Below are 13,829 nucleotides of genomic sequence, written 5' to 3' on the forward strand. Positions count from 1 at the left end.
GTATAAGCTGTGTCGGAAACACTGCTTTGGAGCAATCTGGCAGAAACTGCCTGAAAGGCTCTCCTGGGTTGCAATTCACAGTAAGACTTCTGAATAGAACTAACTTTAAATATTTAAAAGCTTGATTTTTTTTTCATTAGTTGACATAACAAAGCATACCTTAGAATTTTTTTTTTTGAGACGTAGTTTCGCTCTTGTTGCCCAGGCTGGAAATGGCGCAATCTTGGCTCATGGCAAACAACCTCAGCCTCCCGGATTCAAGTGATTCTCCTGCCTCAGCCTCCCGAACAGCTAGGATTATAAGCATGCGCCACCACGCCCAGCTAATTTTGTGTTTTTAGTAGAGATGGGGTTTCTCCATGTTGGTCAGGCTGGTCTTAAACTCCCAACAGGTGATCCGCCCGACTCGGCCTTCCAAAGTGCTGGGATTACAGGCGTGACCCACCGCGCCCAGCTAGAATTCTTTTTCCTCTTACAGGAAAGGAAAAGTTTCACTATGTTGGCCAGGCTGGTCTCGAACTCCTGGCCTCAAGTGATCCACGTGCCTCGGCCTCCCAGTGTTGGGATTACAGGCGTGAGCCACCGCGCCCGGTCTCTACTTAATTCTTTTAAAGAGAAAACTGGCAGGGCGCAAACCTGGCCAACATGGAGAAACCTTGTCTCTTTTAAAGATACAACAATTAGCCGGGCGTAATCCCAGCTACTCGGGAGGCTGAGGCAGAATTGCTTGAACCCGGGAGGCGGAGGCTGCAGTGGGCCGAGATCGCGCCACTGTACTCCAGCCTGGGCGACAGAGCGAGACCGTCTCAGAAAATAAAAAAATAAATAAAGAGAAAAAAAATCGACTTTCAGGTAAGTTGGTCCCAGGTAAGTTTCCACTCTGGTACTTCAGCCCTGGGCTCGAACCTGCGGACACGCCGCGGCTGCAACGCCCCACCCGCCAGACCTCTACTCGGAGTACGCAGCGCGGCTGGTGAGAAACATCGTGCACTCTGACTTCCACGCGTGGAATGGGGAGATGGACCGCACGGCGGGCGAACCTGCTCGGGCTGATGGACGGCAGGCGGACTGTGTGCGCAGGCACGGGCGGCAGCGCGAAGAGAGCCAGAAAGCGAGGCAGCCAGCCAGCCAGCCAGCGCCAGGCCAGCACAACTGACTGTCCCGGCTCCCGCCAGGAGGCGGCCGAGCGCCAACTTTACGATACTGCGCCTGCGCCGCGAGTGCCAACGCGCCTACTCTACGCTTGCGCGGCGCAACTTAGAGCCGACTAGAGCTGGAAGATGGCGGCTTCCGTGGTCTGCCGGGCCGCTACCTCCGGGGCACAAGTGCTATTGCGCGCCCGCCGCTCGGTGAGGTGGTGGCGAGAGCGCGGGGCTTCAGGGGACAGGGCTTCGGGAAGCGGACGGGTGTGGCCTGTTAGCAGTGGCAGGTCGAGGTGGGGGAGGACGCGGGGTCAGGGCCGTGGGAAGGTCATGGAGGAGGGCGGGGAAAGGTACCTCGCCGCTGGCCTAGGGGCGGGGGCGGGGACGGGGATCCTCCTGAGCACCTGGGAAGTGGTGAGTGATTCCCCAACCGAGTCCTCACTCGCAGCTGTTCCCTTCCACAGGCGACCCTGCTGCGGACGCCAGCCTTGCGGAGTACGGCAACCTTCGCTCAGGCGCTCCAGTTCGTGCCGGAGACGCAGATTAGCCTGCTGGACAACGGCCTGCGTGTGGCCTCCGAGCAGTCCTCTCAGCCCACTTGCACGGTGAGCTGGGGACGCCACTGGGGAGAGGGCCTCCAGATTGGGCCTGCCATCTTTTCTCAGGTTGGGGTGTGACCTTGGGCTCGGGTCTTCCCGTTTATGGTTTGGGTTCGAACTCAGTATCACTCACCCTGAGAATGGCCCCATTCCCGACCCTAGCCACGCCTTGGCTTCACGGGACAATCTTCACTATAAGCCATCATTATTTAGCATATAATGTCCGTCAAGTAGGCAGCCAAATTCTTTTCCAGCCTTTTGTTAAGGAGCCCATATAAGAGAAGTGATCACGTCTCCTCTTATAATGCGGAAAATGGGATTCAGACACCTTAGGTGACTTGCAGGCGTCCAGGTCTGTCACCCTCACTATGCCCGAGCTCATAATCTCCAGGCTAGACCACAAATGCATTTTAGGAGGAAATTAATTTTAACAGTACAATGAAATGTGTGATTTTCCAAAAAATACAAATTCTCAAAATTGACTCAAGGATAGAAATCTTGATTCACAAATAGATATATGAATAGGTGAGAACATTCCCAATAAATAATTGTCTCCTCCTCCCTTCAGTCCCCATCCCCCAGCTCCAGGGCCAGATGTTTTTACTGACACATCCTTTTAGTTTTCCAGAAACAATGTCCTGCGATTTAAATTATTACTAAGCATAGGAAAAGGTAGCCTGCAACTTCCTTGTTATATGACACCTGTTGTAGTAAAGAACGCTATATTACATGAACTTTAAAATGTCCTAGATTGTAAGGAGCCATCTGTGTTCCAGTGCCAGAGAAAGAATCTTAAGAATCTTGCCAATTTTGATAAAAGGGTACTGTAGATTGTAAAATGCCTCTTGCATTCCAAGATGTTAGATGTGAAATACGTGTTCATCTAAGATTGTATGATATATACATTGACATCTCTTAGGAAAGCAAATATTACACGTTCTCACTTATCAGTGGGAGCTAAGAAATATGTACATACAGATGTAGAAAGTGGAATGGTGGACAGTGAAGACTTGGAAAGATGAAGGGGTGGATAATGAGAAACTACTTAATGGGTCCGGGCCTGGAGGTTCACGCCTCTAATCTCAGCACTTTGAGAGGCCAAGGCAGGCGGATCACCTGAGATGAGGAGTTCAAGACCATCCTGGCAAACATAGTGAAGCCCCATCTCTACCAAAAATACAAAAATTAGCCATACATGGCAGCACATGCCTGTAATCCCAGCTACTGGGGAGGCTGAGGCAGGAGAATCGCTTGAACCCAGGAAGCAGAGATTGCAGTGAGCTGAGATCGTGCCACTGTACTCCAGCCTGAGTGACAGAGCGAGAGTCCATCTCAAAAAAAAAAAAAAAAAGAAATTACTTAATGGGTACAGGGTGTGTTATTCTGGTGTGTTATTCTGGTGATGGATAACGTAAAAGCCCTGATTTGACTACTTGTGCTTTTTTTTTGAGACACAGTTTCGCTCTTGTTACACAGGCTGGTGTGCAATGGTGTAGTCTCGGCTCACTGCAACCTCCATCTCCCGGGTTCAAGTGATTCTCCTGCCTCAACCTCCTGAGTAACTGGGATTACAGGCATGCGCCACCATGCCCGGCTAATTTTTTGTATTTTTATTAGAGACGGGGTTTCTCCACGTTGGTCAGGCTGGTCTTGAACTCCTTTGACTACTTGTGCATTCTATGCATGTAATGACATTGCACTTGTGGGCGAGGCACAGTGGCTAACACGGGTAATTCCAGGGCTTTGAGAGGCCAAAGCAGGAGGATCAATTGAGCCCAGGAATACGAAGTTGCAGTGAGCCATGATTATGCCACTGTACTCTGGCCTGGGTGACGGAGCAAGGCCCTCTGTCTTTAAAAAAAAAAAAAAAAAATGGAGTTTTGGGTGTGGATAGAAATTTTTAAAAATTGCGCTTGTACCTCATAAATTTATACAATTAAAAAAAAGTCTTGGCCGGGCGCGGTGGCTCAAGCCTGTAATCCCAGCACTTTGGGAGGCCGAGACGGGCGGATCACGAGGTCAGGAGATCGAGACCATCCTGGCTAACACGGTGAAACCTCGTCTCTACTAAAAAATACAAAAAAAAACTAGCCGGGCGAGGTGGCGGGCGTCTGTAGTCCCAGCTACTCGGGAGGCTGAGGCAGGAGAATGGCGTAAACCCGGGAGGTGGAGCTTGCAGTGAGCTGAGATCCGGCCACTGCACTCCAGCCCGGGCGACAGAGCAAGACTCCGTCTCAAAAAAAAAAAAAAGTCTTGACGCAGTGGCTCATGCCTGTAGTTCTAGCAGTTTGGGAGACCGAGGCAGGCGGATCATGAGATCAAGAGATTAAGAGCATCCTGGCTGACGTGGTGAAACCCCACCTCTACTAAAAATACAAAAATTAGCTGGGCGTGGTGGCACACGCCTATAGTCCCAGCTACTCGTGAGGCTGAAGCAGGAGAATCATTTGAACCCAGGAAGCAGAGGTTGAGTGAGCTGACATTAGGCCACTGCACTCCAGCCTCGTGACTGAGTGAGACTCCATGTCAAAACAAACAAAAAAAGTGGCCGGGCGCGGTGGCTCACGCCTGTAATCCCAGCACTTTGGGAGGCTGAGGCAGGCGGGTTGGTCACAAGGTCAGGAGATCGAGAGCATCCTGGCTAACATGGTGAAACCTCGTCTCTAGTAAAAATACAAAAAATTAGCCAGGTGTGGTGGCGGGTGCCTATAGTCCCAGCTACTCGGGAGGCTGAGGCAGGAGAATGGTGTTAACCCGGGAATGAGCCGAGATCACGCCATTGCACTCCAGCCTGGGTGACAGAGTGAGACTCTGTCTCAAAAAAAAAAGTATCTTAGGAAAGTAGATGTGAAAAACTTAAATCAGCTGTGAACAAATACTAAATTAAAAGACTAGACCATGTGACCAAGTGGGGTGAGGGGTACATGTTTCTTTTTCTTCTTTCTTTTTTTTTTTAAGATGGAGTCTCTCTCTCTCTCACCCAGGCTGGAGTGCAGTGGCACAGTCTAGACTCACTACAACCTCTGCCTCCCGAGCTCAAGCAATTCTTCTGCCTCAGCCTCCCAAGTAGCTGGGACTACAGGCATGTGCCACCATGTTCAACTAATTTTTGTATTTGTAGTAGAGACAGGGTTTCACCATGTTGGCCAGGCTGGTCTCGAACTCCTGACCTCGTGATCCACCCGCCTCAGCCTCCCAAAGTGCTGGGATTACAGGTATGAGCCACCACGCCCGGCCTGTGGTGCATGTTTCACAGCAACCAGGAGGCTGTCAAGAAAATTAATATTATCTTATTGGGTGCCAGGGCAACACTGGGCAGTGTTTGGTGTCCAGATCTGATTAAAAACAACAACAAAATGGTGTTATAGGAACAATATTTAGTGTGATAAAATATACAGTCTAAACCAATAGTCCCTTCCTTAATGATGAAAGGATCAAATCATTGCCAGAACAAAGGCAGTGTGTAATTTTTAGAAAGGAAAAAATAAGTTGTTGTTTGCAAATGATGTGTTGTATGCCTAGACAAAAACAAATAATTAACTGAAAAGTGAGAGTGAATTTAAGGATTTTGTATGCTTGTGAGACCAGGTAAATGTGCACAGTTAGAAGTGTCCCTGGCGGTCCTTGATAGCCAATCAGGAGAGCAATGATACAGTGTGACTAGTCATTCAGCTGGCCCTCTGTTTGCCAGGCATGACTGTATCTCCAAGCACAGGGGTCCTGCTGGGGCAGTTCTCCCTGACTCCAGGATTCATGAGTCCCTGCCTGGGGCTTGTACTGAGTCACTCAGGTGGAGTGTGAGTAGGGGCTGGGGAGTGGTTTGTTTGTAACCTTTGTTGGTGGCTTCTTGTCCAGGTGGGAGTGTGGATTGATGTTGGCAGCCGTTTTGAGACTGAGAAGAACAATGGGGCAGGCTACTTTTTGGAGCATCTGGCTTTCAAGGTGAGGCTCTTGAAGTCTGTCTCCTCTGGGCTTAGGGCTGCCTGTTGTCCCTCCTGAGGATGAAGGTCAGAAAAAATAGCCTGATTATGGGCCTCAGTGGAGGGGCTGATGTCTGGCCAGCCTTCCTAAAAGGAACCACATGAGCTTAACGTCTCCTGAGTAGGCACGTATCTGATGAGCCCCTGCATGAGGCCCTCAGAGCCAAGAAGACCCAAGGAACCACAGGAACCCCACTTTTCACCAGAGAAGCCAGGCCTGTGTTATATGCATGCATACAGGAGACCTGTGGAACACACCAGATATGCACATGCATTGTAACAAACCCACAGACATGGGCATACGTGCTTGCTTATGAAATGATCTGCTCTGGTGGAATACCTGGGCATCCCTTGGTTGGGGTGGGCAGGGCCATGGAGCTCTAATGGGCACCCCAGCCAGCTGCAATGTCACGGGTATGTGTGCAGTATTAACCAAGAGATAGCACCACTGTTCTCCACACACAGGACTAGGATTGGGTCCCACAGAGGTGGCCACTAGCATGTATAAACAGACACATACAGTCATGGGAATGGCATGGGAGGAGTGGGTTCTATCACTTGAACACAGTTGTGGGCTTACCTGACCATGGCTGTCATTAAGAAGGGGGAGGTGTACTGGTAATGACCCCACTGCTCGTTGGTAAGGTGTTACGAGCTTTAGGCAACACTTGGTCTGGCCATGCCCTTCTGTCCTGGCCCTGGTTATCTCTATTCTGTTGGCCCATTATGTCATGGCCTTGGTCACCAAAAGGCCTGCTTAGTGCTTGGTAAACATAGACTCTGGGATCTGTGTCCCCAGAGTCTATGCTGAGGGAGGTACCTGTGGACCAGTGGTCCTGCTGGATCTTTAGCCTCTGAGGACAGGGTTCTTGGGCTCCTGTGTGGCTTCTGATTGGTCTGGTTGATATTCCAGGGAACAAAGAATCGGCCTGGCAGTGCCCTGGAGAAGGAGGTGGAGAGCATGGGGGCCCATCTTAATGCCTACAGCACCCGGGAACACACAGCTTACTACATCAAGGCGCTGTCCAAGGATCTGCCAAAAGGTAACACCTGGAGGAAGAGGTGGGGCAGAGGGCAGGGGGGCAGAGTACAGCTACCCAGGAGTCCCTGGCTGACCACAGAATCATATTACCCTTAGCGTATGGCTTTGCAGCTGGGCAACTAGGGGTGGGCAGCAGGAGATGCCAGGCCTGGGGATTTTGTGCTGTCGTTGGTCTCCAGTGGTCCACCTGGCACCTAAACATGTCCTCCTTGCGTCTAGTTGTGGAGCTCTTGGGTGACATTGTGCAGAACTGTAGTCTAGAAGACTCACAGATCGAGAAGGAACGTGATGTGATCCTGCGGGAGATGCAGGAGAATGACGCATCTATGCGAGACGTGGTCTTTGACTACCTGCATGCCACAGCATTCCAGGGCACACCTCTAGCCCAGGCTGTGGAGGGGCCCAGTGAGAATGTCAGGTGAGAGTTGGCTGGGCTTGTGGTGGGATGCTTGCCCCATTCTGGCCTGGCCAGACCCTTTCCAGGTCACATTTTTAGTTGGCTAGCTGTTTGTCGGGGTTATTTTCCTGAGTCATGCGATTGGAGACAGTTTCTATATCCATGTGGTCCAGTGAGTCTTTTTTAATGGCTTTGTGGGCTTCACTTGAATTTTGGGCTTTGTTTTAAGGTATGTTTTGGTGCATGTCCTGACAGTCCAAGGGCGGGGTGTCTGGGTGTCCCCTCCATGTGGTCTCTTGTCTCCTTTGGTGATGGCGCTGGGAGCTTTGATACTGCCCTTTGAGAGTCCCACAGTGTTGGCTCACACCTTCTCAGAGAAGACTATGAGCCTGTCCTGAGGTCAGGCATGAGGCAAGGGCAGACGGGGGTTGCCCTCTGGGCCTTGGAGGGGTGGGTGGCAGAGATGGGGAAGGGGTCGGGGTGTGCTAGGGCCCACTCTTCGGAGAAACCATGTCTCTCCTAGTCTGCCTCCTCAGTCCCATTCATGCACACACCCCAACTCACTCCATTGTGGTAGAGGTGTTGACACACTGGCCATATGTCTTGTAGGAAGCTGTCTCGCGCAGACTTGACCGAGTACCTCAGCACTCATTACAAGGCCCCTCGAATGGTGCTGGCAGCAGCTGGAGGTGAGTGATGGACTCACTGAAGTGGGGTCCCAGCCTTGGTTATCAAAACCAAGGTCCTGGTTCCCACCATAGGGGACGTTCCACCCCAGGGGACCCTGCTCCCACCGTAACCTTGAGGGGAATGACCTTCCTCCTGTGCTGTCTGAGGTGGGATAGGAGTCTACCCTGCTGCCACCACTGGGACTGGTTACACAGGATGCTGTTCCTCTGGTACAGGTCTGTCTTAGCCCCACCTGGTCCTAGGATACTGAGTTTATGGGCTGGTAGGGGATGTAAGCCCCTGGCCTTATTCCTTGTGGCCTTGCCCTTGGGAGAGCCAGCCATTGGTTGTGTGTTGATGCATGCCTGATAACAGACCAAGAAGTGCCTTGAAAGGAAGGCACAGGCCGGGCGCGGTGGCTCAAGCCTGTAATCCCAGCACTTTGGGAGGCCGAGGCGGGCGGATCACAAGGTCAGGAGATCGAGACCATCCTGGCTAACACGGTGAAACCCCGTCTCTACTAAAAAATACAAAAAACTAGCCGGGCGAGGTGGCGGGCGCCTGTAGTCCCAGCTACTCGGGAGGCTGAGGCAGGAGAATGGCGTGAACCCGGGAGGCGGAGCTTGCAGTGAGCTGAGATCTGGCCAGTGCACTCCAGCTTGGGTGACAGAGCGAGACTCCGTCTCAAAAAAAAGAAAGGAAGGCACAGAAGGGTCGGGGAGATTTCACTGGGGACTCAGAGTTGTAGGTTGGGGGAGGGGCTTTTTAAAGCGCCTGTAGTTTGAACAGAAGCCTGAAAGGTGGTGAGTGTTACTTAGGTGGTATGGGGAACTGAGCACAGGGGAAGAGCAGTGTCCTGGTCTGAGGTTTGCTCTGCTGCTGTGTGGGGTCACAGTGCAGGCAGGCTAGCTAGAGAGGGGCTGTGGTAGGGACCAGGCAGGAGATGGCAGGAGCAAGGGGGAACAGTAAATGGACTCCAGGTGGTTTTATAGATGGAACCTGGTTGGGGTCTGGACATGGGTAAGGAACTGAGGTTAAGATGCTTCCCATCTTGGCCAGGCACGGTGGCTCAAGCCTGTAATCCCAGCACTCTGGGAGGCCGAGACGGGCGGATCATGAGGTCAGGAGATCGAGACCATCCTGGCTAACACGGTGAAACCCCGTCTCTACTAAAAAATACAAAAAACGAGCCGGGCGAGGTGGCGGGCGCCTGTGGTCCCAGCTACTTGGGAGGCTGAGGCAGGAGAATGGCGTAAACCCGGGGGGCGGAGCTTGCAGTGAGCTGAGATCCGGCCACTGAACTCCATCCAGCCCGGGCAACAGAGCGAGACTCCGTCTCAAAAAAAAAAAAAAAGAATGCTTCCGCTTCCCATCTTGGACGGGCGTGGTGGCTCACGCCTGTAATCCTAGCACTTTGGGAGGCTGAGGTAGGTTAATCACCTGAGGTCAGGAGTTCGAGACCAGCCTAGCCAACATGGCAAAACCCTGTCTCTAGTAAAAGTACAAAAATTAGCCAGGCGTGGTGGCAGGCACCTATAATCCCAGCTACTCGGAAGGCTGAGGCAGGAGAATCACTTGAACCCAGGGGGCGGAGGTTGCAGTGAGCTAAGATTGTGCCACTGCACTCCGGCCTGGGGAACAGAGTGAGACTCCATCTCAAAAAAAAAAAAAAAAAAAAAAAAAACTTCCCAGCTGAGCTGACCTTGGCGGCTGAGTATGCATAAAAGACCAACTGGATGAACATGACCGGGGCTTTGGAGCTGGGGAACCTGGGAGTAAGAGCAGTCTGATATGTCTGTCAGACTAGCAGGACTTGAGCTCACGGAAAGAATAAAAGGCCAACACAGGGCAGGGCGCAGTGGCTCACACCTGTAATCCCAGCACTTTTTGGGAGGTCGAGGCAGGCGGATCACGAGGTCAAGAGATCGAGACCATCCTGGCTAACACAGTGAAACCCCATCTCTACTAAAAATACAAAAAAATTAGCCAGACGTGGTGGCGGGCACCTGTAGTCCCAGCTACTCGGGAGGCTGAGGCAGGAGAATGGCGTGAACCTGGGAGGTGGAGCTTGCAGGGAGCCGAGATCATGCCACTGCACTTCAGTCTGGGTGACAGAGCAAGACTCTGTCTCAAAAAAACAAAAACAAAAAAAAATAGGCCAACACAGGCCGGGTGCAGTGGCTCACGCCTGTAATCCCAGCACTTTGGGAGGCTGAGGTGGGCGGATCACGAGGTCAGGAGATTGAGACCATCCTGGCTAACACAGTGAAAGCCCGCCTCTACTGAAAATACAAAAAAATTAGACAGGCATGGTGTCGGCACCTATAGTCCCAGCTACTTGGGAGGCTGAGGCAGGAGAATGGCGTGAACCCGGGAGGCGGAGCTTGCAGTGAGCTGAGATCCTGTCACTGTGCTCCAGCCAAAAGCCAACGTAACTGGTGGCACCACAGAGCCCTCTTGTGGAGGTGAGGAGGCCAGATCCAAGGAGTCCTAGGGTATACGTTTGTAACATTATTTGCAAATGTCCCCAGCTCTCAGGGGACCCCAGACCTTATCACAGCCCTGTAATAGCACCTCTTTCTGTCCCCTCACTTGCCACCCGCTGCCGGGCCAGCAGCCAGAAATACTTGAGGGAGAGCTAGAGCGAAAAGGCAGGCCAGGTGGCTTTGTACCCAGGAGTACCAGTCTTGTCTTTGATATAGGTGGAATGCATCTTCTCAAGTGAGAACCCACACTTACATCATATGGCAGCCCATGTTGAAGTTCTGAGCGCTGCTGCTCTTCTAGGACTGAGGCAGTGGGAGCTATCTGGCCCTGAGGTGTCTGTCCTGTCCACAAGGCAGGGTCTGTGTGAGGAGGACCTTCTTTCCTCACCCTGTTCTAATGTCACATACTCCTGGTTTCTCCCACTAAGACAGGACATGGGAGTCCTCCGCCTGTCTGTAAACTCCCCCGCACCCTGTGCTTTGGGCCCTGGCTGGTCAGTAATGCCAGTGTCTGTCTCAGCAGGAGTGGAGCACCAGCAACTGTTAGACCTTGCCCAGAAGCACCTTGGTGACATCCCTTGGACATATGCAGAGGACACTGTGCCCGCTCTTACTCCGTGCCGCTTCACTGGCAGTGAGGTATGCTGCCTGTTGGGCAGGGGTAGTGCTCAGCTGGGGGCCTGTGGGAGGACCCCCATGTGCATGGTTATCCTGGTGAGCTCCAGAGATACCTCAGCGGTTGGAAGGGGTTCTCTGGCTTCTGCGGTCACAGGCACACATGGTCCACACCATGTATAAATACAACCCTCTACCCACACTGCCACCTTTCTGTTCCCCCAGCCAGTCTGGCTGTCCCTCAGCCTTGTCATATACTGTTTCAGATCCGCCACCGTTGAACGAGTGCTCTACCTTTTGCTCATGTGCGCATTGCAGTAGAGGGTCCTGGCTGGGCCAGCCGGGACAATGTGGCCTTGCAAGTGGCCAATGCCATCATCGGCCACTATGATTGCACTTATGGTGGTGGTGTGGTGAGTGCCAGAGTGAGCATGGTACCTCGCCTTCAGGGAAGAGAGGGTGCTGGGGCTGTGTGCTCCTGTGCGTGGGGGTCACAGTGTGGGTTGAAGACAAGAGGGTGGGTGCTGACCACCTATCCCCCTGGCAGCACCTGTCCAGCCCACTGGCTTCAGGTGCCGTGGCCAACAAGCTATGCCAGAGTTTCCAGACCTTCAGCATCTGCTATGCAGACACGGGCTTGCTGGGTGCACACTTTGTCTGTGACCGAATGAAAATCGATGACATGATGTTCGTCCTGCAAGGGCAGTGGTAAGTGGCAGCCTGGTACTCCTAGGTGGGATGGCGGCTTTAACCAGTGCAGTGGGAGGCTGAGAGAGGACACATGGGCTCAAAGTGAACACCACCCACCCACCCACCCCACCCCCACTTTAGGATGCGCCTGTGTACCAGTGCCACGGAGAGTGAGGTGGCCCGGGGCAAAAACATCCTCAGAAATGCCCTGGTATCTCATCTAGATGGTGAGTCCTACAGCTCAGTGGGGAGGGATAAAGTGCATCTTGCCAGCGACAGCCCCAAGGTGGCCACCACTCCTAACTAACCAAAGTTAGAAAGGAAAACTTTGAAGACCACACCGTGCCCCATCACCCCACCCTTGGAGATGCAGGCAGGTGTGGGACAGGTCCACGGCCCATCGCTACCATAATAGGTGACCATAGAAGAGAGAGCTGTGATCTGGGTCAGCATGAGGTCAGGGAGGTCCTTGTCAACCTGAGGCTGGAGGTTGTGTACCTGTGGGTCCAGGATTGGGCTGGGTGGACTTCTGAGCCCTCCCCCACCCTTAAAGGCACTACTCCTGTGTGTGAGGACATTGGTCGCAGCCTCCTGACCTATGGCCGCCGCATCCCCCTGGCTGAATGGGAAAGCCGGATTGCGGTAACATGGGCCCCTGGGAGAGGTTCTGGAATCTTGACCTGGCAGACACCTGGAGGTGCAGCGTTGGGGCCTGGCACAGCAGAGCCTGCTCCTATAGGCATCCCTGGTGTCCTAGGCAGCTGTCACCTGCAGGGGTAGCATAGTGGGAGGGCAGGGCAGAGGTGCTAATGGCTGTGGAGATGGGTGCGGCCCATGGAAGTCTATAGCAGGGATCCCTTCCACCTTTCCCCTTTTGGGTTGGGGACAGCTGCATGCTGCCTGTGGGAGATCTCGGCTAGTTGGATGATGCTGACTGGCTGAGGTGGTGGCCAGGTGCCCGTTAGCTAGTATGTCCTCTGCCTCACCCTGCAGGAGGTGGATGCCAGTGTGGTGCGTGAGATCTGCTCCAAGTACATCTATGACCAGTGCCCAGCGGTGGCTGGATATGGTAAGTGGCCTAGGGGATCTGCTCTTTGTTTATTTCCTCAGGCCATTCTCTTGGCCTCCCCTTCCACCTCTGCTCCCCCATTGCTGCTCAGCTTACAGAGCAGCCAGTTAAGGCCCCAAGCAGCTCTCCCAAGTCCCCTGGCTGCCAGGGAGTTCTTGCTCAGAAAACCTGTCCTGGCAGTTCCTTGACTGCCTGCCAGGGTGCCTCCATCAATACCCTGCACCCGTCAGGTAACGGGCACCTCCATGTAGGGTGGGGCTTCAAGGGCCAGAACATGAAGGGACAGGCTCAGCACCCCTGGGGGAACGTTCTCTTCCCTCTTTCCACTCAAAGCCTGTCTTGTGCTGCTTTAGGCAGCAGCTCCGAACTGGGTGCGGCACAGGGCCAGGTGTCCCTGTGCAGGCCAGGTACCCCACCCTGACGCTCCACCCTATCCCCACAGGCCCCATTGAGCAGCTCCCAGACTACAACCGGATCCGTAGCGGCATGTTCTGGCTGCGCTTCTAGGCAGGAAGCCTGTGTAAGCAAGAGAGCTGGGCCGGGGCCCGTGGTCCCCCCACCACAAACACAGCACTCCGGCTTCTCTAACCTGTGCTGCAGGTGACCACCAATAAAATCTTCTGCTGAGAAATGTGTCGTCCCTCTTTTGGCATTGGCATGGAGTCCATGGGGCAGTAGATGGGGAGCAAGGACTTCCCTCTAGTTCTGCAGCTCCTGGACCCTCCTGCCTTCCCACAGGCTGATGTGTCCTCAGCCAGGGGCAAGCATGGGGGCTGCAGCAGAGGCCGGAAGTCTTTGATGCCTGCAGGGAGCTGAGCCCAGATGTTTCCACTCAGCCACTTAGGGGATGTTCCTTAGCCAGCCGGTCCCAAGAGTGGGCTATGGGAGTCCATAGGAAGTGTAAACCCAGCCTTTGCCCCTGTCAGAGTCCCAGCCTGGAATCCCTGCAGGCTCAGGTGGGAAGCCCCTCACTGTGGACCTTGTGCCAAGTCACCCCCTGGTGATCCCTAGTTTGCTGGAGTGGACCAGAGGGGCCAAGGGGTGTCTCCAAGGATGCCTCTTGCGTGTGTTTACTCTGGATTCTGGGAGGAGGATAGCCGGGGGCATAGTGTTCTCATTTGGTTTCTAACTGCTGCCTGG

The 13,829-nt window shown here is 53.4% G+C and overlaps 1 protein-coding gene across 1 annotated transcript; it reads left to right on the forward strand.

The window, feature by feature from the left end:
* Positions 1 to 843: 843 nt before the first annotated feature.
* Positions 844 to 13,320, forward strand: UQCRC1 (ubiquinol-cytochrome c reductase core protein 1). Its single transcript, XM_017868161.1, has 13 exons — positions 844 to 1,349; positions 1,607 to 1,747; positions 5,597 to 5,683; positions 6,635 to 6,764; positions 6,983 to 7,181; positions 7,770 to 7,849; positions 10,839 to 10,954; positions 11,197 to 11,343; positions 11,478 to 11,638; positions 11,762 to 11,847; positions 12,174 to 12,262; positions 12,614 to 12,689; positions 13,132 to 13,320. Exons 1-8 carry the CDS (start codon positions 1,281 to 1,283, stop codon positions 11,209 to 11,211), a joined length of 837 nt encoding a protein of 278 aa, XP_017723650.1. The 5' UTR covers positions 844 to 1,280; the 3' UTR covers positions 11,212 to 11,343; positions 11,478 to 11,638; positions 11,762 to 11,847; positions 12,174 to 12,262; positions 12,614 to 12,689; positions 13,132 to 13,320.
* The last annotated feature ends 509 nt before the right edge of the window (positions 13,321 to 13,829 follow it).

This window comes from Rhinopithecus bieti, unplaced genomic scaffold (assembly GCF_001698545.2).
Source record: "Rhinopithecus bieti isolate Rb0 unplaced genomic scaffold, ASM169854v2 scaffold_3875, whole genome shotgun sequence".
Lineage (NCBI taxonomy): Eukaryota > Metazoa > Chordata > Mammalia > Primates > Cercopithecidae > Rhinopithecus > Rhinopithecus bieti.

Coding starts and splice junctions, on each gene's coding strand:
- UQCRC1 (XM_017868161.1), top strand. CDS start 1,281: ATGGCGGCTTCCGTGGTCTGCCGGGCCGCTACCTCCGGGGCACAAGTG. Junction 1,748..5,596: donor CCTCTCAGCCCACTTGCACG/GTGAGCTGGGGA, acceptor CTTCTTGTCCAG/GTGGGAGTGTGGATTGATGT. Junction 7,182..7,769: donor GGGCCCAGTGAGAATGTCAG/GTGAGAGTTGGC, acceptor TATGTCTTGTAG/GAAGCTGTCTCGCGCAGACT.